The following is a 25,422-nucleotide window of genomic DNA, read 5'->3' as shown; positions in this document are numbered from 1 at the left end:
AGGAGAGGATCCCTTCCAACCTAACTACTTTCAACCTGGGACATTGGTTCATTCCTGGCTTTGGAATTAAACTGAAATAATAGCTCTTCTTGGGTCTTAAGCTTGCTAGCTTTCAGACTGGAAATACACCCTCAGCTCTCCTCATTCTCAAGCCTCTGGACCCAGGCTGGAACTACACCTCCAGCTCCACTGGGCCTTGCTGCCTGCAAATCTTGAGACTTGTCAGCCTCCCGAATTGTGCACACTACTTCCTTAAAATACACCTCTTCATATACAGTACATATAGCCCATTAGTTCCTTTTCTCTGGAAAGCCCTAATACCATAGGTAACCCTGATATTTGTTTTCTTTACTACCCAACTACATTCTTTTCTAAATTACATATTTGGATTGTTTTATATTAAATGTCTCTCACTTGTAAATAATTGATGAACCTCATCTCAAAAGCAATTGATCTGTGATCAGCTTGCTTTTTTCCTTATAAATATGGAATGAAAGCCAATGTGTGCTAGCCTAACAGCCTCCACAGTCATAATAGAAGCCTCTCCACCATGTTATAATTCTCTCCTGCCAAGTTCTCTAGAAATCCCTGAAACTATGCCTCATATATGTTCACAAACAATTGTCCCCCATGGACTTCTCCTGCTCTTTTCTCACTTCTAGAAGTTTACTATCTTATATTTTCCACAGCTGACAATGTCCCTTCATGAACCACCATTTCTGCGATGCTCCCAAAGTTAAGTGCCAGCACTCAAGGCCCCAGAGTAGCACTCACTTCTGTAAGATTAGATTCTGAGTCAGGAAAAGCTCTTTTCAACTCTGTGTCACTTTCCCAAACAAGGGACGACAGCCAGGCCCTGATGGAGCTGTCATGACAGCCTGTGAAACTCTGGGCAGATGAATACTTGTCCTTCCAGTCCTTACTCTCCCCTCAAAGTTTTAAAAATTATAGGCTCAGTTTTAGTCAGTGTTCACATGCAAGGTAAAGAACGCTTTTTTACCGTCAGCTGATCTCTGGGATATGTCTCCTGAGATGGAGACAGAGCCGTAACCAGGGAGCTCAATATGGAGAGAGCAAGCTTCATCTAGCTTCGGAGATCAACGCCCTTCCCTGTTGCGTTAGGTGGCTTAAGTTCAATATTTCTTAATGTTTTTGAAAGCAGGAAGAGAATGTTGAGGGTAGGAAAGAGAAATATCTTTAAAAAAACCAGGTGACTATTTTAAAGATATTCATTTACAATCATTTTATTAAACAATCACCTTTTACATGTCATCAGACCTTACCCCTGAAGTGCAAAAAAACAGTTTGAGGTATTAAAACTGAAGGAACATTTGCACATATTTCGTAAGGTTTTCACACTATAGTAACCAAAATATTCAGTGTAACTAAATACTACACATAACAGCAGGTTGAGAAGAACAAAGCTGTATAAAACAAACCCAGTTCGTCTCATTATAGCTCTGAGCCTCTCATTTATGATGAAAGGATGGCAAAAAAAAGTAATGTGAGATGTAAGTTGCTTGCAAAATGATGTGTCCATTATTCAGTTTTTAAAAGTGGTATATGGAATGTAAAAGGGCAACACCTGAAACAGCAGCCATCCCTAAAGCACAAAAATCAAACTGACAAACTGGTTTCAATGACAGTATTCTATGCACAGGATTTAATACTCAGATTAATAGCAATTCACTTAAAGTATCTGAAATAGATTTACTAGACTATTTTAGCACTATTCATGTACACATACAAGGTCACATAAGTAGCATGCATGGTCCATACATTTTTTTCTGTAGGAGTTTTCCCTTTAAAGTAGAAAATAAACTTTTACACAGATCAAAGTTCAGAATGGTCACTTCAAAGTGATCTTGAAGAAACAAAGGGAAGAGGAGATTGCTTTTTTAAGTGTTAGACTTTTTCATATTGATTAAATTATCTGAAGACTTTCCAGATCCCATTTCACTTTGTGTCTATACCTTGAAAGAGAAAGTTGAGGCAATCTGATAACTAATAATTATAATATAAACACTTCTGGTCTGTTGAGGCAATTGGAGACAAGATGTATTTTGATTTGGTGATTGATTTAATTACTAATTTTAGAGCATAGGTACTTCATTTGAAACAAATTTAAAATTGTATAGTGATTTGCATATAATATAGTAAATTAAGTCGTGAATAATGGGTCACAAATGTGGAACAGAAATTAGTCTCTTTTTTTAAAATTTTTTTTCAACATTTATTTATTTTTGAGACAGAGAGAGACAGAGCATGAATGGGGGAGGGTCAGAGAGAGGGGGACACAGAATCTGAAACAGGCTCCGGGCTCCGAGCTGTCAGCACAGAGCCCCACGCAGGGCTCGAACTCACGGACCGTGAGATCATGACCTGAGCTGAAGTCGGATGCTTAACCGACTGAGCCACCCAGGTGCCCCCAGAAATTAGTCTCTACAGCAGTTGTTATGGTTAACATAGCACTTGTAGTAGCCACACATGCTAGGTTTTTAAATTATTACTTTTTTAAGGTTTATTTATTTTTGAGAGAGAGACAGAACACAAGCGGGGGAGGGGCAGAGAGAGAGGGAGACACAGAATCTGAAGCAGTCCCCAGGCTCTGAGTTGTCAGCACAGAGCCCAACGTGGGGCTCGAACTCACAGACTGCGAGATCATGACCTGAGCCGAAGTTGGACGCTCACCTGACTGAGCCACCCAGGCGCCCCCACACATGCGAGGCTTTGATGCCCGTCACTGAATTGTTCTATTCAGTTGTGTGAATAGACTGAACAAAGAGAAGGATGATTTTTTGGTAAGAACAGAGGCTGCTTAATACGTGGCTTTTAAACATTTTTTTGAAAAACTGACAAAGGATCACAACTTCTTGCAGTTTACTATTACAGGAAAATACTGTTTATTCCATGGCCATCATGACACTTTCAAGAAGACACCTTAAAAAGTAGGGCTCTTCCAGATTATTTGCTTTGCTAGCATCAGAAATTTGTGGGAAAGGGACATTTTTTTCATAGAGACTCAACAATGTTCTGCAAAACACACTTACCCTGTTTACTCTTTGTCATAGGGACAAAAGGAAACTAGGTTGCTAAAAACCCCGTGGGAACATTATGCTTATGTATGAGGACAATGTCCACTCCCACAACTATGGTTTGTTTTCCCATGCAATGGCTCTTGAATGAAGAATCTCTGCAGCTGCCTCACTGCTGGAAGCACAGCTGCAAATGCAGCTGACTTGTTTACCTGGGAGGAAAGTGAACTTGTGCTGACGTTCTCAGTGAACCAGGAGAAAACTGAGCACAGCCACTCCCATGTAAATGAATAATGACCTAGGGTCACTTGGTTTCCCTTAGAGGTTAACAACTATTTTTACATTCTGCTACACAAGTAGGTGCTCCAGGTAAGACACATTTCCTGAGTTTGTTTGTTTGTTTGTTTGTTTTTTAAATGAATGTCATCAGACATGGAAATCGGCCAAAAACTCAGGTCACAGAAAGAGTAATTAAATCTCAGGTGTCCAAATCGACCAGTCTAATTAAAACATATCCCCAAGCTGGAATTATCCGGAATAAAAAAAACAAATAAAAAAGTAACTTTCAATTTAGGACCACATAAACAATCTAAATGCCAGCACACTGGGTATAAATGCTTAGGGGGAAAAATGCAACAAATGTATATTTTTTCTATGCCCACCTTTTATCTCTATAACAACCAATTATCAAAAGAAAATTGAAATAAAATGAAATATGACTGATCCTGTAAGATCTGAGTCCTGAATATGGTTGGCTTGTTGTCATTCTACCCATTGGTGCCATACAAATAGGGCTGACCACATACTTACGCGACGAGAACAATACCACCCAAATTCTTTCACTATCATCATGCTGACGAACTACACTGTGAAATCTATCAAACCTACAAATATAAAATGCTGGCTGGCATTCAATTTGGATGAAAACACTGACTGCAGTAACAGGGTATAGTCAGTGAGTCCTCCTGAGAGAAGGGACCTGTTAAAGTCAGTCAAAGACTGGGTTTCTTATGCCATTCAACACCAAACTGGTGGGTGCCTTCCTGTATAGAAGGGCCAGTGAGCACAGGAGAAGGGAAAAGCTCATCACTCCCAGGATGACCATTCCTGATATCAGTGCACTGGTGATGGCATTCAGCTGGAAGGGAGGTTCCCTTGGAGAACCTGCAAGCACAACACAAACAGTGGGAAGGTCCACTGTCAGATTTACCTCACTTCATCCCAATTTATACCTGCAAAACATCTGTCATTACGATCTTGCAAAGTAACAGCATGACAATGATTCATGCTACAATCTATTTGACTATAATTCAATCCAATAACCAAAGGATTACGTGGGTTAGAAGTCAGGTATCCCCTGAGCAGTCAAAAACAAAATCATGTATAAAATGCTATAAAAATTGATCAACAGGTCACATATGAGTCCAGAAATCCTCAGTGAACTATTATTTAAAATATAAAAACTTGTAAAACCAGAACTCATTATATTTCATCGCTTAGAGTTGTGCAACTGATCATCAAAAAATACTTAAAAATTTTTTAAATCATACTTTTATTTTCAATATATGTTTGTTATCTTACCAAGCTGTGAATTGTTGGTTGGAGTCTCATCTGGAGGAGAAAAGAAAAAGGAAAGCAATATTGTATCTTTAAATATTTACCTAGGTTTATTATAATTATGTGATTACTTTTTACCTACATGTGCCCTTCCCTTCACCCACAAGCCTCATGGGTAAGGCAATAATGAGAATCTTCCGAAACAATTCTGTTTTCACATTTTCTGTTTCACGTGTCCAAGATTTTATTATCTATCCATTCCCCAGGCCCACACCCTGCCACTGCCCCAGGCATACAAGGAGAATCACAAAATATACTGTACTGTATTTTTTCTTGCCAACTTTTGCTTCATCATTATCTCTTTAGTCAGGTTAGTGGGGGCAGTAATTGTTAACAGCTATTACAATTTTTATAGCCCTATAACCTGCCATTTGTTATTCTGTTTTAGAGAAGTATTCATTATTTAGTGCCACTTTATTTTAAGCATTGCCAATTTGCCCATCATAATCTGCAAAAACATCATTTTAAGTTCCAAGAAGATAAATTCACACTTGATAACTAAATGAAAGGAAAACATGACTCCTAAGCTTGAGTTGTAGGACGTTTTTTTGTATCCGTTAAGTAAAAGATCAAAGCTGTTGATTTTTTACTCATCCCTGGCAAACATAATAATGGATGGAATGAATGCATTCACCTGGCTTCCCAACTTGTGTTACCCATTTTGTAATCATATAGCCATTAACCCCTGATCCTGTAGTGGATTTCATTTTTGTCCTTAAACATTTGGGTGCATATGTGTCTGTGAGTGTCCGTTATTTGAACCATAAAATGTGTGCAGTTGCCGGTTTGATTTTGGAGGATAAATATTATTACAATGAACATGTGTGTAATTCCAGAAAGTTTACAAAGTGCTGTTTCATATGTCATCACATTTTGTCCTCATAACAGCCATATGGTTTAGATATTATTGCTGCCCCCATTTTACAGAAGAAGAAACTTCCATCTGTCACAGCCTCTGTGATAAGGTAAGCATATGTTTAAATAAAATTTCAATTTCAGAATCCTTTTCCTAAAATCATATAAACTAGTCAAGTATGGAGAATATTTTTAGTTATAAAGATGAGTAACTCAGGCTATATGAAACTCCAAGATTAGTATTTGAAACAATTGATTGGAAGAACCTGGTGTGATATTTATAAGCTATCTGATGCCATTTCTTTTAAGACATATGAGTCTTGGCATAAATGATGATTCTGCTGTTGAGTCTGAAGTGCAATGCCCTGAATTAATAGAATTCTCATTTATAGCATTCTTTAGAATGGTGCAGTGTACCACTATAGGACAAAAGGGGGGAGGGGGGCAGCATAAATTTTCATAATAGGGACACCCTTAGGAAACCCTAATCTCCAACCCACACTACTTTATAAAGACATTGTTTCTCATGGAAATGGATAAAATGAATGAACTGTGAACAATTCTTCCAAAATATATGCATGCTCCCTTTCCAAGACAAGCTGCCTCACTGAAACATGGAAGAGAATATATAATGATCTAAAATTCCTTTTTCAAAGATATTCATTGTTTATAAATCACATTTACTTGCTTTTAATTTTTTTTAAAGAATAGAGAGCTCCATCCTCCTATGTGTCCCAAGTTAGGCGACCAAGTTAGGTGATCCTAGGACTGGATGCCCCTACTATTTTCTGCATCCTGAAGTTAATAAAAGAAGTCAGGATATCCTCCTTCTCTCCCACATTACCACCAACACTTCCGGAAGAACAATAAATATCCCAGGTGCCACTCGTGAGGACTGGGCTGTGGACAAAATCTTCACCTGAGACAAAATGTCAAATGAGTCCTACCAGCTACAGGTTCCAAGATGCTGAAAAACCAAAAGCATCCTGCCTCTGGCAGATGACTAAAATCAAAGCATGTAATATTTGAATATTATTCGGAATTGTATTCAATAGTGGATAAAGGTATCTGGTTGCTGTTTCCACTATCCATCAATTTCCCATCTACTGAAGTTTGATCTAGCTCCAAAAGGGAGGTAGACATTTTCCAGGAGATTTTTTTCAACACAAACTCTGTTTTTTTTCTCCCACACCCATTTGGTCTTACCATATACATATATGCTAAAAGAAACATCCTGGAATTAAAACAGATTGGAGTACTAAACTTGGTGGACTCTTCAAAAAACATACAGCTGGGGCGCCTGGGTGGCGCAGTCGGTTAAGCGTCCGACTTCAGCCAGGTCACGATCTCGCGGTCCGTGAGTTCGAGCCCCGCGTCGGGCTCTGGACTGATGGCTCGGAGCCTGGAGCCTGTTTCCGATTCTGTGTCTCCCTCTCTCTCTGCCCCTCCCCCGTTCATGCTCTGTCTCTCTCTGTCCCAAAAATAAATAAAAAACGTTGAAAACAAAAACAAAAACAAAAACATACAGCTAGCTGAGGACCCACAGGAAGAAAGTGAGGGCAGCAATACCACAGCTGTTTGAAAGCCAGAAGTGGAAGATAAATTGTTTTTCTCTGCTTTTCTCTCATATAAGTAGTAGAAATAAATGGAAAAAGTAAATATCAGTGTGAGATATATACAGAATAAATATTTTTCCTTTCTTAGCACAAGCAAACTATTTTTTTAATCTTCAACTACCTTTGTGGTAAAATGGACCACATATTTCAAATTTAGAACCTCCAAATTTTGTACCTTCCATTGTGTCATGTTTGTTAATAGTCTATCTCTACCTCTGAATGCTAAGATACCTGAGAGCAAAGACTGTGGCCTGTTCTCTGGGGGTATTCCCAGTTCCTAGCAGAGTGCCTGTCCCATGTGGAGGCTTGAATGAATTATTAACTCCCCATAAAACTCAATGACACAAGTTGAATAGCGTGGCTTGGACTTCCCCATCAGAATTTATGTAATAAAACAATTAGGTACTACTGTGTTCCAGTGCTTGCACTTGTGAATTTCCAGAATTGTTCCCCATGATAAGCATTTCCCTACCGAATAATTTTAGCACATGGGGATGTAAAATAAGGACACTTCAGGAATTTTGAAGATTTTAAACTTTGAAAAGATGTGAATATTTTCCTAAATCAACCAACAAAAGGATTAACAATGTTAAGTAAGTATAAGCAGAATGTCTGATTCATTAAAACAAAAGTATTGTGCTTTAACAACTTATTAAACCTGACATAAGTCAGTTGTCTAGGGGAAAGGAGTGGTTCAATGAGTAAACAAAGCAAAAATCCCCAAGTACCAGAGAGCTTTGAAGAGAGCAAATCAAGCCTGAAATTGGACTTGTCTATATAAAACCCGCCACAGGATCTAGAGAGATAAATTCTAGCTGACCTAAGTTAAAAATGAGGTGAAACGGAGAAAAGAAGGTAGCCCTGGTCATTAAGCTAGACATGAAGTTCACATAGGATTTTCCTGTGGATGAATATGGCTTGATTTCTGAGTTCTGTGTTTATATAGAATTTAAAATAATATTTTTTGCTTGGATACCGTAAGTATCATAATGTGAACACGGTCATATATGGCCCTCTAGACAGTGAGGCCACCATGATTGCCCTCAAATGAGCACCGTCCTACGACCATTTATCAAAATTATAAAAAATAAATCCACAGAGAGTGACAGAGGAATGAAGGGCATCTGGCAGGTTTGAACATGATCCTTTGGGGGCTTTGCCAATGAAGAGACCAGGGTGACTAAGACAAAACTATTCTGTGAGAAAATGAATATTATCCTTAAGGTGGAAATAGGTTGAAATTGGAAGAGAAGAAATCCAGACACGATATCAGAGACATTGTGATCAAGGCATTAACTCTTTGAGGTTTTATCATAGATAGTTTGGGCAACTGAATATGATTTAGGTGAAACCTACCAAACCTGTCTAGCTGTTAGCTATGGTAGAATTAGAAACTTCTACTCGGTAATCTTTACTGGGACTTGGGAGCCTTAGAAACATTCGTCTTTATAAGAACATATCTTACACTAACAAATTATTTAAACTTTGTAATATTTAAATTTGTTTTGGCCCAGGTAAGAAGGAAGCAAGAAGGCTAATAAAGAGGAAAAGCCATTTACTCAACATGGGCATAGAAATGTCGCTTTCAAGATTTTTTTTTCTTCTACAAAACTAACACTAGATATGTTCCATAGAAATAAAAACATTTCTTATTGTGCCTTCCCAAAAGCATTCCTAATTATTGGCAACAAGAGTTGAGTTTCCATGTAGTGTAATTCTATGAACTATTTCTGACAGCTAGATAAGAATTGGGACTTTCATAAACCACAAACCAGTCATTTTCAAACCATTGAAAACACATACCAAACTTCAGGGAGTGCAGACTAAGTTTGAAATTTCATATTTAATAAATTTCTGTATTATTTTAAAAAACCTATTAGCTTGTTTTTAAATAATGCTCTGCACAAACCAGAGGAGTAAATAATTCAAGAAATTGTCTAAACTTTTTAGGTCGAAACCTTATTTTCCTTAATTACCTATTTCACACAAAACTTTCTTTTCACTGTGGAACAGGATGCATGGGAGAAAAAGTAAAAATAATCTAACTGAAATACAGTAATAGTCTTATGGCTTATATAAAATTGAGAAACAATGATTAGAATATAATCCAAACCAGAATTCTGCTTTTTTTAAAGACAAATTTAGAGCTATAGAGTTAGAAATTTAAAGGCAACTTCTTCAAACCCCTCATTTTAAAGATGAAAAAACACTTGCCTCAAGAAATGGCATACAATCCCACATCACATAGCTTGTTTAGACAAAAGCTGGAGCTAGAACCAGTTCTTCTGACTTAAGTTTGTGTTGTTTACACTGCATGTCTGTTTTATCCAATTGATTCCAAATGTCCCTGGGTTCACGCTGACTTAAAGCAGTATTCCTCTGGAGAGTGTGTACACAAATACTTGTATACATGAGAATATATGTGTATAAACAGTTGTGGCTATTAGATTCATCACCATGGCAGAGTGCACTAGAAGGGATATGTAATATTCAGGATCTGGGAAGAAACAAATGGTACTAAAATTGGGCATTTTAAGAAAAGATTAATGGGACTATTTATACAGATGTAGGGAATTCACAAGAGAAAGTCAAGAAGTTCCCTGGCTTATGGGTTAAAGGGAGGGTTTCTAGTTCTGTAGAAAAGTTGGCTGGGAGGAGTTATGTGGACACTTCCATCCGCTGATAGCACTACCTACTGGCCAAGCCCAACCAAAGACCGGATGGCAAAACAGCAGATGAGTGCAATTCACGCAGGCCAGTCTTCAGGGGTAGGGAGAATGAAAAATGTCCAGCATCGTATACTTGTATACTTGTGTGTGTGTGTGTGTGTGTGTGTGTGTGTGTGTGTGTGTGCGCGCGCGCGCACTAACGCGTGCATGCGCATGTGTAAAAAGGCCAATATTGTAAAGCCAATATTGCCCTTTGTGTGAAAGTTGAGTAAACAGGAAACTACTGTGAAATTGAAGTTGCTTAGCAGTTTATCTTATTTCACAGTTAATTAGTGCTGTTTAGAAACCACTCTGAGTTCTCCTTAGAAGCCAAGTAATAAGCCATTTTGGAACAGTCTATTATTATACACAAAAGGAGGAGCGTTCTTACCACTCCGAGTAATGATGGGACCAGCAGAGAGGACTGCATTTCCAGACGTGCTCTGGGGGCTCCAAGTGGTCCTCTTCCCTGCGTCCCTCCTTTCTCTGTGGCCGCAAATCTGAGGTGTTAATGAAAACAAATGAAATTCCACACCGGCACAAAATTGGTTCTTTATGGCCATTTGGAAAGCAGATTCTTTTGGAAGAGATACCACATGTTTAATTTTATTCATTTACTTCTGTGCATTTATTTAATTACTTTGCATATAACTGCTACAGTGTTTCTTTTTCTGGCTTGGGCCACATTTCTTATTTCCTCCCGTTATAATTGTGCTTTGCCTCATTAATTTACATAGCTCAATGGTTCTCCTGAAAAAGAGCTGTGTTTATCAAAGTTTTGTACTTTTATATCTCTCAAGCCTTTAATAAATCTTTCCCTGAATTGTTGGTCAGCACAGAGACAAGATAATGTGGATCCTCCATTTAACCCCATCTGATATTGCTAGTTAGGATGAAAGCAATCAATTGTGAAGAAATGCCTGAATTTGAGCATAAATAAAAACATATTAAAGCTATTTCAAATAAAAAATGTGCTTGCATTTTTTCAGGTTAATATTGATGTGACCTCAGGGGGCCTGCCAGAAATAGATTTTTTTTTATTCACTAGTAAATGGATCTGTATTTTAATGATGACTGTATGCAATTAAGATCCTCACCTTTTAGAACTTCTAACTTGTAATCCAAGGGATTTCTGGCCATCAGGGCCAAATCTACCTTTCCAGTGCTAGCCCTGTGCACTTCCCAGGTTTTCCAATCATCCTCTATTCTGCTCCATGACTTTACTGAAGGCCTGGTAGTTCCATGATTACTCTGTCTTATATGTCTGTGACTTTGGTCAATCTTTGGCATGGAGGGTCTCTCACTCTTGATTTTGCCCCTTTGTGATTCATCCATCTTCAGATCACACTTTGGGTTTTATATCTTCCATCAGACTTCCCAATCTGTCCTGTTCTATCTCTCTCACAAAGGCAAATACTGTCTCCTACTACAACCTATATGTACAATCTGCCTTTGCACCATAACATTTTTGTCTTATTTTCTTCCATTACTGTCTCCTGGTCCTCAAAGATAAGCTAAATGAGTTCAGAAAATCATGCACACATGGCTGTATTCCCAGTATTATGTGTGGCACAAAGTAGGCATTCAATAGATCTTTACTGGATGAATAAATAAATAAATCCTACTTCAAACTGACCCAAAATAGGCATTCAATAGATCTTTACTGGATGAATAAGTAAATAAATCCTACTTCAAACTGTTTGACCCATTGCATATCCACTTTCCATATAGAAATTAGTTCCTAACACTTGATAACCCTTCAGCTTAGATCAATTTGACAATTTAGAATAAAGTTGCTAAAAACATACTGGCATAAGGAAGGGGCAGTCATCAGCTCTGCAGAGCTTGGTAACACAGTGCAGGAAGACGGTGGACATTTTCTGATTCTTGTGTTTCACAAATCGGAACACTTCAAAGGAAAACCGGCCTTGCTGGCTTCTGCCATTTTCGATGACAGTGGTCTGAGGATCTTTGTCGCAGCTATAATTTAGGGAATGTGAAAACAGGATATTACTGGAAATTACCAGCCCGCTGAAAATTATAAATTAATTTCTGCAGTATTAAGAGCCTACAAAATCATGCCATGTAACAGATATTTAATAAGAGCATAAGCTAACTCAACAAATATGCCAAGAGTGACCTAGATCAGAAAATTTAAACAGATCAATTTCTGATTATAATAGTACCATCAAATTTTAGAGGGATTATACTTTCATAAGTTTCAAAAATCCAAACAGAATAAAAGGTATATAGTGAAAAGTCTCCCTCCCATGATTGCCCTTGTCCACACCATTCCACACACATATTCGAATCTGCCAGAGGTGATCTCACTTGTTACTGCATCCTCCCAGGGTATATACATTTAAAGCTAAAGTAATGAATTCTTATTCTTTCCTCCTTCTTAAAAAAAACAGAAGCACACTATCCACATTGTTTTGTACCTTCCCTTTTTAAAAATTTAGCACAGTATTTTAGACATTATGAATGTATAAAATGTAAATGCACATTTATAAATATGAATATTTAGCAAGCTACCTCATTCTTTTTGCACACTGTGTAGTATTCCATCACACACATGTACCAGCATTTATTTAATCAGGTACCTATTTAAGTACCTTTGCATTGTTTTGAATCTTTTGCTTTTTTACAAAGTAATAATGCATAGCCTTATAATACAGTATTTTGTTTTTGTTTTTTGGGTTTTTTTAAATATGAAATTTGTTGTCAAATTGCTTTCCATACAACACCCAGAGCTCATCCCAACATGTGCCCTCCTCAATGCCCATCACCCACCCTCCCCTCCCTCCCACCCCCCATCAACCCTCAGTTTGTTCTCAGTTTTCAAGAGTCTCTTATGGTTTGGCTCCCTCCCTCTCTAACTTATTTTTTTCCCTTCCCTTCCCCCATGGTCTTCTGTTAAGTTTCTCAGGATCCAAATAAGAGTGAAATATAATACAGTATTTTGAACATAAGCAGGTTATCTGTACAATGTATCTATAGGGCCATTTAATAGATGCTGCCACATTGCCCTCTATAAATATTGTTGTATTTTGTACTTCCCAAGTAATATATGAAGAAACTCCTTATTTCCCCAGAACTATATCAACAAAGTATATGTAAAAATTTCTGGATTATTTGCTCTTGGGTAAGAAAAAGACACTATCACCATATAATTTTCATTTGCATTTTTGCCAGTGGAAATGACTATGCGCATCTTTTCATACATATTAGAGCCAACTACATTTCTTTATCTGAAAATTGTTTATGTCCTTTGCCCAAATTTCTATTTTGTTGTTGGTCTCTTCTTCCTGATTCTTCTAAGTTCTTTATGTGTGAGGAAGACTAACTCCCGGCTTGCTATCTAAGTTGCAATTGTTTTACTTTGTTGCTCAGCCCGTGTGTGTGTGTGTGTGTGTGTGTGTGTGTGTGTGTGTGTTCATATACACACAGAAGCTTTGTTTTTATGTTAAATTTTCAATATTTTATTGTATGGCTTTTAGTAAGGCATATCTTACCTTATTGTGCTCACTTTATTGTGCTTGCAGAGACTGTGGTTCTTACGAGTTAAAGGTTGGTGCCAACCCCGTACCAAGCAGGTCTGTCGGTCCATTTTTGCAACAGCATTTGCTCACTTTATGTCTCCATGTCACATTTTGGTAATTCTCACACTATTTCAAACTTTTTCATTGTTATTATATTTGTTATGCTGATCTGTGATGTTACTATTGTAATTGTTTTGGGGCCCCCCCAAACTGTGTCCCTATAAGACAGTGAACTTAACTGGTAAGTGTGTGCTCTGACTGTTCACCCACTGGTTGTTCCCCAACCTCCCCCTCCTCCCTGTCTCTCTCCTTCTCCTCAGGCCTCCATATTCCCTGAGACACAATAATGTTGAAATTAGGCCACTTAATAACCCTACAATGACCTCTAATTATTCAAGTGAAAAGAAGAGTCACACATCTCTCATTTTAAATCAAAAGCCAGAAATGATTTTGCTTAATGAGAAAGTCATGTTGAAAGCCTAGACAGACTGAAAGCTAGGCCTCTGTGACAAACAGCCAAGTTGTGAAAGCAAAGGAAAAGTTCTTGAAGGAAATTAAAAGTGCTAACCCAGTGAACACATGAATAATAGGAAAGTGAAGCAGTCTTATTGCTGATATGAAGAAAGTTTTAGTGGTCTGGAGAGAAGATCTAACCAGCCACAACATTCCTTTAAGCCAAAAGCTAATCCAGAACAAGGCCCCCTCTACAATTCTGTGAAGGCTGAAAGAGGTAAAGAAGATAAAGAAGAAAAGTTTGAAATTCGCGGAGGTTGGTTCATGAGGTTTAAAGAAAGAAGCTGACATAACATAAAAGATAAATCAGCAACTGCTGACACAGAAACTGCAGCAAGTTATCCAGAAGTTAACACAACATCCATGCTGCAGCCCATGAATCAAGGAATAATTTTGACTTTCAAGTTTTATTATTTAAGAAATACATTTTGCAAGGCTAGAGGTGCCATAGATAGTAATTCCTCTGATGGATCTGGTCAAAGTAAATTGAAATCCTGGAAAGGGTTCACCATTCTAGATGCCATTAAGAAGAGGTCAAAATATAAACATGACAGAATTTGGAAGAAATTGATTCCAACCCCCATGGATGACTTTGAGGGGTTCAAGACATCCACAGAGGAAGTGACTACAGATGTTGTGGAAATAGCAAAAGAACTAGAATTAGAAGTGGAGCCTCAAGATGTGACTGAATTGCCGCAAGCTCATGATAAAACCCGAATGGATGGGGAGTTGCTTATTATGGATGAGCAAAGAAAGTGGTTTCTTGAGATGGATACTACTCCTGCTGAAGATGCTGTGAAGATTATTGAAATGACAACAAAGGATTTTCCATAAAGTCAGTTGATAAAACAGCAGCAGGGAATTTCTACTGTGGGTAAAATGCGGACAAAATCAAACAGTATGGCATGCTACAGAGAAATCATTTATGAAAGGAACATTCAATCACCGTGGCAAATTTCATTGTTGTCTTATTTTAAGAAATTGCCGCAGCCATCCCAGCCTTTGGCAACCACCACTCTGGTTAGTCAGCAGACATCAACATCGAGGTAAGACCTCTCACCAGCGAAAAGATTACAACTCACTGAAAGCTCAGATGATGATTGGCCTTTTTTAGCAATAAAGTATATTTTAACTTTACATTGTAAAGTTGTACATTGTTTTTTGGGTATAATGATATTGCATACCTAAAAGACTATAGTATAGTATAAACATAACTTTATATTCACTGGGAAATCAAAAACTTCATTACCAATATTTATTTCACTGGGTGATCTGGAACCAAACCCTCAACATCTCCAAGGTATATCTGTATTTGGGCCACATATAGATTTTCCTTACACCAAAGTTGTTTTGTTTGTTTCTTTGTTTGTTTGTTTAAATTTTAGTTAGTAACATACAGTGCAATATTGGTTTCAGAATTCAGTGATTCATCACTTACATACAACACCCAGTGCTCATCACAAGTGCACTCCTTAATACCCATCACCCATCTAGCCCATCTCCCATCCATCTCCCTCCATCAAAGTTTTAAAAATATTTCTTATGTTAATATGGTTTTTTCTACTTTTAAAACTATATTTTTAACATTCAAATTAATAATCTATTTAAAGTCTTTGTGGTGTATTGAGTGAACTATAGATCCAATGCAATATTTTCTTCATGGTTACCCACTTTCCAGCACTGTTTTTAAAATCTGTCTATCTCACTGATTTGTGATATCACAGTCTATCATATTGTAAACTCCCATATGTTTTGGATCTATTTCTGAACTCAATAAAATATTCTAATTTTTGTGTACGTGACTAATCTTGCATAATATCACATTCCTTTAATAATTTTAGAGCTATTATTAAGTATAATATCTGTTAGGGCTACACCCTTTATTTAGCCATTGGAATATCCTGCCTAATAAAAATTTTGTCTTTTCAAAGTGTTTTATAAGTGGAATCATGCCTTATGTAACCTTTTGTGATTTTTTACTTACTGTAATTATCTAGCGATACACCTATGTTATGTATACCCATAATCCATTCTTTTTCATTTAGAAGTAGCATTTCATGACATTGATGCACCACAGTTAATTATTTACTCATTGAAGAATATTATTTTCTTCCAGTTTTTGGCTAATGAAAGTAAAGCTGCTATTAATATTTGTGCACACATTTTTGTGTGTGTGATCCTCTTACATAAACTTCATTATCACTGAGAAAAATGTCCAGAAATGTAATTGCTAGATTGTAGGGTGGTTGCATATTTAGTTTTCTTGTTGGTGTATTTTTAAGTTCTAAATTTTCCATTTGTCTCTTCCTTATGTCTTCCATTTCTGTTCAGAGACTTCCCATTTCATTGTTATTTTTCCATTTGTTATAAGCAGGTTTGCTATTGTCTGTTAAAACTTTTTATAATGACTGCTTTAGTCTTTTGTAGATAATTCTAAACTCTCCATCACATTTATTTTTGTTCTTTTTCCATTTATTTTGAGGTCTTCCTGATTGTCGCTGTGTCAAGTGATTTTTACTGAATGTTGGGGTTTGGACTATTAGTTATGAGACTCAGGATCTTATATAAACCTTGTATTTTAGCTGACTTCCTTTTCCAACACTTCATCAAGGAAGGAGGGATGCTGTGTCATTACTGCCAGATAGGAGTAGAATTCCAGACTTCCCCTTGGCCTTTCTTGACACCCAAGGAGCAGGGATCCTGTTAATTCTGGATAGAGTGAGAGTTTCTACTCTCCACTGGGCCTCCACTGATATCTCCCTGACTACATAGGGTAGGAGTGGCCTCCACCAACACCACAAAGACTATGGCCTTGTTACTGTGGCATTGTAGTAAATGGCCTGACTTTCCACTAGGATTCCTCTGATGTCAACCCAATAGGGCATGTAAGGGTATCTCATTATTGCCAGGGGAGAGAAGTACAGAAACCCCACTCCACCTTCTCTGAAATCATCCCATATGGGATATTGGGACACCTTGTTACTGACAAGGGTAGAAATTTGGCTTGCCACTCAGTCTTTGCTAGCGTGGGTGGGATGTGGTATTAGACTAGAATAGTACAATTATTGTGTAAAAGCTTTCTGTCTTACTAAGCTACTCCTTTCCTAGTCTTTTGTCTTGAGAGGACAGGCTTTGTCATTCATTCATTCATTCATTCAAATGGGTTTATCACCCATTCATTTATTTATATCTGTAGCCATTGATATATCTGAGTTCCTGACTTCTTCAGCTCTAAGTGTGGGATATAAAAGGCAAAAAGAAAACCATAATTCATTAGGTCTTAGAGTCCCTAGCTGGTCTAACCTCATCTCTATATTTTTTTTATTATTCTTATACTTGTTTTGTATATAATATTCAGAGCTTACACACACACACACACACACACACACACACACACACACACACACACACACTTAGGAGGAATAGGCAAAACTATATCTACTCAATCTTCCCAGGAATTTTTTCAGGACATTTATTTTTATTAAAAAACAAAATGTAAGTTTTTCTTTTTTCTCATTTGTTTACTTCCCTTCTCTTTCCTTCCCTTTTCTTCCATTCCTTTCCTTGCCCTTGTCTCTTCTCTTCACCCTCTACTCTTCTACTCTTTTGTCTTGCCTTGTTCTTTCTCTCCTCTTTTTGTCCTTCTCTATTTTCCCATTTCAGTTATTCTTTTTTTTTTCTAACTTTTGACTTCCTTCACCCATTTCTCCCACCCCCAAGTCCCCACATCTGGCAACCACTAATCTGTTCCCTGTGTCTATGATATCGATGAGGGTTCTTTTCCCATCTGATATCCATTCACAATTTCTTTATCCATTCATCTATCATTGGACACAGGTTTCCATGTTTTGGCTATTGTAAATAATGCTCCAATGAACACGGAGGTGTATAAATCTTTTTGAGTTAGTGTTTTCATTTTCTTGGATACGTACCCAGTGGCAGAATTGCTAGATCAAATGTTGATTTGATTTTTAATTTTTTGAGGAAGCCCCATAGTGTTTTACATAGTGGCAGTACCAATTTACATTCCTACCAACAGTGCACTAATGTTCCCTTTTCTCCACATCCTCACCAACACTTGTTATTTCTTATCTTTTTGATATACCCATTCTAACAGGTATGAGGTGATATCTCTATTATAGTATTGATTTGCATTTCCTTGATGATTGGTGATATTGAAGATATTTTCAGGTACCTGTTGACAATCTCTATGTCTTCTTTGGAAAATACCTATTCATATCTTCTGCCCATTTTTAAATAAGATTGTCTGGTTTTTTTTGCTATTAAGTTATATGAGTTCTTTATATATTTTAGATATTAGCCCCTCATCAGATATATGTTTTGCAAATATTTTCTCCTATTCAGTAGATTGCCTTTTCATTTTGTTGATGATTTTCTTTGCTGTGCAGAAGCTTCTTAGTTTGATGTAATCCCACTTGTTCAATTCTGCTTTTGTTGCTTTATGGTTACTTTTAATTAAAAAAAATAATGTTGCAGTGTTTAATTGCAAATCTTATCTTTTTCATGGCAATGGCTTTCCAGTGAGTTTAATTAATCTTTAAAATTTTTTCTCAGCTATTTTTTACATTTTTCTGGTAGTATACTGGAACACTGTAAGCAGTATCTTCACTTGCTTACCACTCACATTTGAAAGTGTTGGATTTCCCTAGATTTGTCATTTTCCAGGACTCTTTGGGCAATGTGGAATGGTAGTGACCTCTCTCATGGATTTCCTCAACTCAAGGTTCTCCTACTTTTGTTTTACAATGGCCAACAAGTTTCCACTGAATGTGGCATAATTGTGTAGTTGAGTTTTCTCTGCCTTTCTGAACTTAAAGATATTCAAGAATTCTACAATCAGTCCCATGTTCTTCAGGTTCATTCACAAGCCTATTCCAAGACCCTTATCTTCCCAGGTGAATCCTCCACTCTTTAGAAGATGTACTTTTCCTGATACTTTCTGAGATCCGCCACTTCTGAGGTTCTAGTCATTCTCTATCCCTTCATTCTCCATATTCCCCAGGGCTGTTGGCTTGTTGGGCCTCAACCCTGTTCCTAGCAACTCCCATTCCCAGCAGTACCCTCTCCTTCTGTTGCACATTTCTCCTGGCTGTTTCTGAAATCTGCCACTACCAGGACCCCTTAACACTGACTTTTCCTCCCCGCTTTTCCCACCACCTCTCCCCACAGAACTTCCTGCAGGGCTCCCTCTGCACCATTTGCTCTTGATCTTAATTGTTTTTATTATCACTCACACCTATCTGGGGATTTCTCAGTTTTCTTTTCCACCTAGTTTCACTGCAACTGACATCTGAGAGACTCATTTAGTAACTATTTCACTCTCTATAGTTTCTAATAAGAACACTGAAAAGATTTAGCATGAAGCCATAGTCATACTAGAAGTCTGACGATCATATTCCAGATTATCACTATGTGATCATTATAGAAATTTTGGAAAATAAGAAAAACATCAAAACAAAATGACTCACAATCCTCCTATGCATAAATAACCACTGGGAGCCTGTTGATGGATTCCCTTACAGTCTTTTCTATCATATATTATACAAATGAGGTCCATTGTACATAAAACTGTATATGCTGATTATTTCACTTCATATTTCAATTCATGTAAAATTTAAAGAGCCACATTATTTCCAAGCATAAAAATACCATGAAGACAGAAAGGGAGGAGATAGAATAGAACCAATCTTTTTTTTCTGTTTTATAAATAACTTTATATAATTTAATGTCTGTGTGAGTTCCCAAATTACTAGTTCTCCACAATCCACTTAGTCATTTCCTTTCCTCATTGCTGAATAGCCTTCATTGCTCCCGAGTTTTACTATTTTGAATATCACTGATAAACCATAAAATCATAAATATTTTAGAGTATGTTTTCAAACCTGTAGATACAGAATCAAAGAATATAAAATCTTTTAAGGTTTTGATATATACTGACATGTTTTTCCCAAAAATGCTGCCTAAATTAACAGTTCCAGCAATAGGATATAAGAGTATCAGTTTGACCTAGTCTCTGGACATCATCTTAACCTTGATTAGCTGATAAAGCATAATCTTTTGGTTCCCATCATATTACTCCCATAATGTGTTAATAAGCAGCAGTGATCTGAGCCAACTGCATTTTGTTGCATGATTAGAAGCCATTTCTTGACTCTCAAGTCTGTTCTGCTGTCAGATAAAAATGCTGAAAGGAAACTGGGATGATTGAATGCTTTTATGATCAATGTCCCCTTTCCCCAAATGTAGATTACATTCACTCTATCATTGTCTATTGGAGAATGAAGTTGAAGTTATTGGCTCTGTTAAAAAAAAAGGAGTAGTAGGCTATATCATACTTTCATTTAAATACTGATAAATGAAGAAAAGCATATTGGGGTCTAAATTATCTAGACCATTACTTTAATTTTACTCTCTTTTGACATATGATGAGACAGTCTAGCTGTGGGTAAATAGTACCTCCCACTGCCTTTCTCTTATTGCCAATAATATCCTAACCATGCTTTTTCTAAGACAGTGAAATATTCCCACATGTCCTAAACATGAATAAAACATCTTTGATGGACCTAACTTACTTGCAATTCTCATTCAACAATAGCTTTATCAGCATTTTGTGTTGAAAACTCTTCTCAACTTTTATCTTTCCAGCTTTATAAGGACTAAAAGCTCAAAATATAAAACTTTACATTTAAAAGCTATAGAAGTGCCCTACAATTTGTTTATATAACTTGGAGTTTTCATTTCAATTATCTACAATTGGATCTTTGCTCTCAATACAAGACTTACCTAAGGAAGAGATCATATCGAACATCATCATTTGGGTTCCCTGATGGGGTTGTGTAGCAATAATCCATTAAGACATTCCATCTGCAGAAAGAAGTAAGCATAATATAGAGTCAGAATCTCCTTTTGGGTGTTAGTTACTAATCCTAGGGAAGTAAATATTGACAAATGCCTCACCCCCACAAAATAGAACTATGTTTTTGTTAGTTATTTCAGAGGCTTCTTGTTTATTGAAACATTCTCTTAAGCTCAAGATGTTTAAAAATCTGCAGCAAATTGCCATCCTGCATCAAGTGGAGTTAAGGCTAATATCACACACACACACACACACCACACCACACACACACACACCACACCACACACACACACACACACACACACACACACACAAATTGTGTAAAAAACAACTGGTCTAAGTGTGAAGAAGCAAAACCTAAAAGCAAGCTATATAGATACGTCCATGTTCACTGTACACAGCAATATTCTGTTTCTGGAAGTTACTGACTCTAACAAATGACAGAGGATATTATAATATCACATACAGCAAGGAGTTTGGTGCATAAATTATACACTGAAAATTATGCCAGAATCAGTGGGGATGAGAGTAGGAGTCCATGAATGACACTGTGGTAGGTAAAAGAAAACCATGAGGCAAATACATAATCTTCCCCCATATGGCTACACTGTGCCTAGATTTAAACATTACTTCATTCCAACTCTGATGTTATAGAAATTACTAGCCTATGGGAAGTAAATGCCAATAATTTTTTAAATCCTGAATTTGATAAGATGATTTCAGGATGTAAAGATTATATTATATGTGATAATGTTATTATAGGGTAGGATTGAATCTTCAGTGTTTGAATTCCCTTTCAATTTTGATCATTCTGGTTTATCTAAAACTTGGTCACATGAAGCTTGATCGCTTTGGGGTTTTTTACAGAGATGTTTCTGAGGATCATTGTATATAATTCTGGCCCAGATCATAATGGGGAGAGTTCCTCTGTTTTTTAATACATTTTTATTGAATAGTAACATACACACTGAAAAGCGCACAAATCACCAGTGTTCATGTAATGACTACATCTGACTCATCATCTTTCAGATGAAAGAATAGAACATTGTGGTATCCCACAGGTTACCCTATTCCAATAGGTCTGCCTATTCCCTCTTCCAGTAACTCCCCCTCCTTCTTTATGGGAAGACTTGTTATTTTCCAATTAATGACACAAAATAAGTGTCCCTATTCATCTTTGTAATTTGCTATTTCTATTTATTAGCATTCCTAAATGGTGTGACAATGGCAGCATTATTTAAATTAAAAATGAATGAGCTAACTTTATGATTCACAAGGCTCTGTGCAGTCAAAACGTTTTAACCAACAACAACTAAAGAGTTCAAAAATACCTGCCATCCAGATTAGTGGCTTGTACAGCTGCAAACACTTTGGTTTTCAAAGGTAATCCTATACTTGGGATAATTAACTGCTGACTGTAGGTTGAATCCTAATGATGAACAAAATAAGAAATTAATTCATCATTGTCTTCCCAACAACAGCACATTTACCACTTAAAACCATAATACCATATAAAAAAGGGGGCAAATCACCATAAAACTACAGAATTAACCCCAAAAATGATCTAGTTAATCCTCTAGTTTCTTGGCAGAACTGTTCTTAAACCACATCCAAGTAACAAATTCATTTCCATACATAAATCCTTTTGTTTCCATAGCTTATCGTATATGGTGGTTAATGTTCTGTGTATTTAAACCGCATTCAGTGATTAATAGTGTTTAATATTTAATTTGTTTAATAATCAATTGTTAATATTCAGTTTATTTAAATTAATACTTCATTTATTTAAATTAAATTAGTGGCTGTTATGCAGTTTCTCATCTACTTTAAGCCCTTTCCCATTGGGGTTGTAGGTCCTTATGCTCTTGATAATCTCTCATTTGCCCCAAATCACTTATCTGGCAATTGGAAAGTACCAAAATTTAATTGAAAACCAAAAAAGAGACCAATGAGTCCTCCAAGTTGCCAAAATGCATGCCACAATATTTCCTTCATAAATTCCTTGATAGTTACTTATAGAAAGGTGTCTCAGGACTTCACTTCTATCTTTTTCCTCTTAGTGTATAGAAATTCTACAGAGCTTATTTATATCATGCCCCAATTTACAGTATTAAAGCAATAGGTCAGAAACTGAGATGTGACAGCTTTAATTTGATAATACAGAAAAACAGAAAAAAATTGTAAGATGCAAAAAAGAAAACGAAAAGAAAATAATTTCTAAAAATGTAAACTGTAAAATCAATTGGCATGGAAGCAAATTGCTTCTCCCAAATTTAGTAACCTTGAATCTATTTTGCAGCAAAGGAAAAATGTTAATGTTCATTATGAAATTTCAAAGTCATCAAGCAAAGGCAAAATACAGAGCATATTCTGTTTAAGAAGGCTGGGAAGAAAGCAACAGGTTTTGAATTTTTAAAATTACAAATTTTTAAAATTATAGTATGAATGCTTTACTCTTGAAAAGGTTGCACTCATGTGAAACATCTCATTCCCAAATACAGCCAGATAAATGAGGGAATATATGTCGTACTTCTCTCTATCATAAATGATAATAGCTCCTCTAACCATTTCCAATAGATACTTTTATTTATCTTTCCTGTTCTCTTTAAAAACTTCTCCAAGTATTCCACACCTCATTAAATATATAGATCCTTATTTTATTTTTTAAAAGTTTTATTTTTAAGTAATCTCTATACCCATCTTGGGGCTGGAACTCACAACTCCAAGAGCAAGAGTTGTATGCTCTACCGACTGAGTCCGCCAGGGGCCGCCAGAGATTATATACTTGCCTCAGTAGTGTCTTGAAGAATGTTGACTTTGTTAGAATTATTATACTGCTAAGTCATTTGCAAATGAATCAACAAATATTTCCTTCTAAAATTGCTTCTAAAAGGTAATGTTTTTACCTTACTTTTTTTCCTTTATTTTGTATAGTTGTTTTTTTTTTACTCTTATTATACTGTCCCTAAAATCAATTATATTTATTTTAGATTTTTTTCTTCAACTTTGAAAAGACATTCGTATTACTGTAACACTATTTCAGGTTTACTCTTTCTTTATCCTCTCAGAAGACACTAACATTTAGATACAATTCAAATTCACAAAGTCATCTTTGCTTTCCACAGAGAAGAAAACCGATACATTTATATTACACAAAAATAAGGCCACAGTTCAACTTGAAATAATCCACATAGATGGAAACTGAATAGTCAATAAAATTATTTTATAAATTATTAATATAAAAATTATTTTTTATAAATAAAATTTTCCTAAGTACATTTACTGAGTGCCAGAATACATAGATATGAACAATTGCACTGAACTAGATATAAGTTTCCCTTTCCAAATAACTAATCAGAGAATGAGAGTAGTAGGTATTGAATGTAACTTTTCATCATTCAAAAACTGCATGTGAAATAGGAAGACTTGGCCACAAATGCTTGTGTAATGATACGTAATTTGAAACGCTGCAATAAAATTACACTTGGACAGCTAAATGTTAGTGTTTCAAACAAATAATAAATATGATTTTGGATCAATTAGTGAAAGTAAACCAAATTTTTTTTTCTCATGTAAATTACTAGGGCTTTTTTTTTTCTCATGATTACAATATAATTGACTATATTACCTATAATGTATTTTTCATCTTTGTGACTTATTTATAACTGGAAGCATGTATAAATTACTAGTTTGGTAGTGCCCTGTAACATGACAAAATATTATGACCATGTCATGTTAAAAACAAAGTAGTCTTTGGCAGTGAAACTCTTTTATATGTTACAGTAATGATGGGTATAAGTCATCATGAATTTGTCAAAACTCACAAAATACACAGGAAGAGTGAAACTCAATGTAAACGATACATTTCAGTTAATGCATCAATATGGGTTCATCAATTATAACAAATATACCCCCAAATTCAAGGTGTAAATCATAGAGGAAATTGTGTACAGGCACAAGAAGTCTGTGGGGACTCTCTACTTTCAGATAAGTTTTTCTGTAAACCAAAAACTGCTGTAAAAAATGGTCTGTTAATTAAAAAACATAATTTGTGGAGAAATTGTTCAATTTTATTATTTATTTCATTGTCTAGTAAATAACTTTTAAAATTCAATTTAACTTTTTAATTCCACCATTAATGATACCTTTATTGCAAACTGGTTAAAAATGAGATGTGTCTGTTTTGTTTTCTGAAATATTTTTCCACATCCTATTCTCATCAGAGATCTTAAGATGTTAAGTCTTGTCAAATAAAAAGCATAGACATCAAAAAAAATGAGATGTTTTGACACTACCTAGTTCATTTATAGTCTGATATCAAATAATTGGTTGCCTTTTTTACCATAGAATTATAATCTTAAGGTTATCACCAAATTATAGGCTTTTATTTAGCATTAAGATGCTAGCTAGAAAGTTTTGGGGGCACCTGGGTGGCTCAGACAGTTAAGCATCTGACTTCGACTCAGGTCATGATCTCAGGATTTGTGAGTTCGAGCCCCGTGTCAGGCTCTGTGCTGACAGCTCAGAGCCCGGAGCCTGCTTCGGATTCCGTGTCTCCCTCTCTTTCTGCCCCTCCCCCACTCTCAAAAATAAATAAACATTAAAAATTTTTTAAAAAGATGCTAGAAAGTTTTTGAAGGATTATGTCTAGTTAACAAT

General features: G+C 36.2%; 1 protein-coding gene across 2 annotated transcripts in view; it reads right to left on the bottom strand.

Moving 5' to 3' along the window:
- Window positions 1-1,299: 1,299 nt before the first annotated feature.
- The window catches only part of ZPLD1 (zona pellucida like domain containing 1), a 74,120-nt gene continuing 49,997 nt past the window's right edge, over window positions 1,300-25,422 (bottom strand). For both annotated transcript variants that reach the window (XM_060640132.3, XM_060640133.3), the window contains 6 exons: window positions 22,095-22,192; window positions 20,691-20,771; window positions 11,640-11,811; window positions 10,223-10,331; window positions 4,617-4,646; window positions 1,300-4,199 (listed from right to left, as the gene is read on the bottom strand). In XM_060640132.3, coding sequence (XP_060496115.3) covers window positions 4,024-4,199; window positions 4,617-4,646; window positions 10,223-10,331; window positions 11,640-11,811; window positions 20,691-20,771; window positions 22,095-22,192 — 666 coding nt within the window. In that variant the 3' untranslated portion in view covers window positions 1,300-4,023. The remainder of the gene's footprint in view (window positions 4,200-4,616; window positions 4,647-10,222; window positions 10,332-11,639; window positions 11,812-20,690; window positions 20,772-22,094; window positions 22,193-25,422) is intronic.

This window comes from Panthera onca, chromosome C2 (assembly GCF_046562875.1).
Source record: "Panthera onca isolate mPanOnc1 chromosome C2, mPanOnc1 haplotype 2, whole genome shotgun sequence".
Taxonomy (NCBI): domain Eukaryota; kingdom Metazoa; phylum Chordata; class Mammalia; order Carnivora; family Felidae; genus Panthera; species Panthera onca.
Note: the sequence above shows the minus strand (reverse complement) of the source record. Positions and strands in the feature narration are given on the sequence as shown.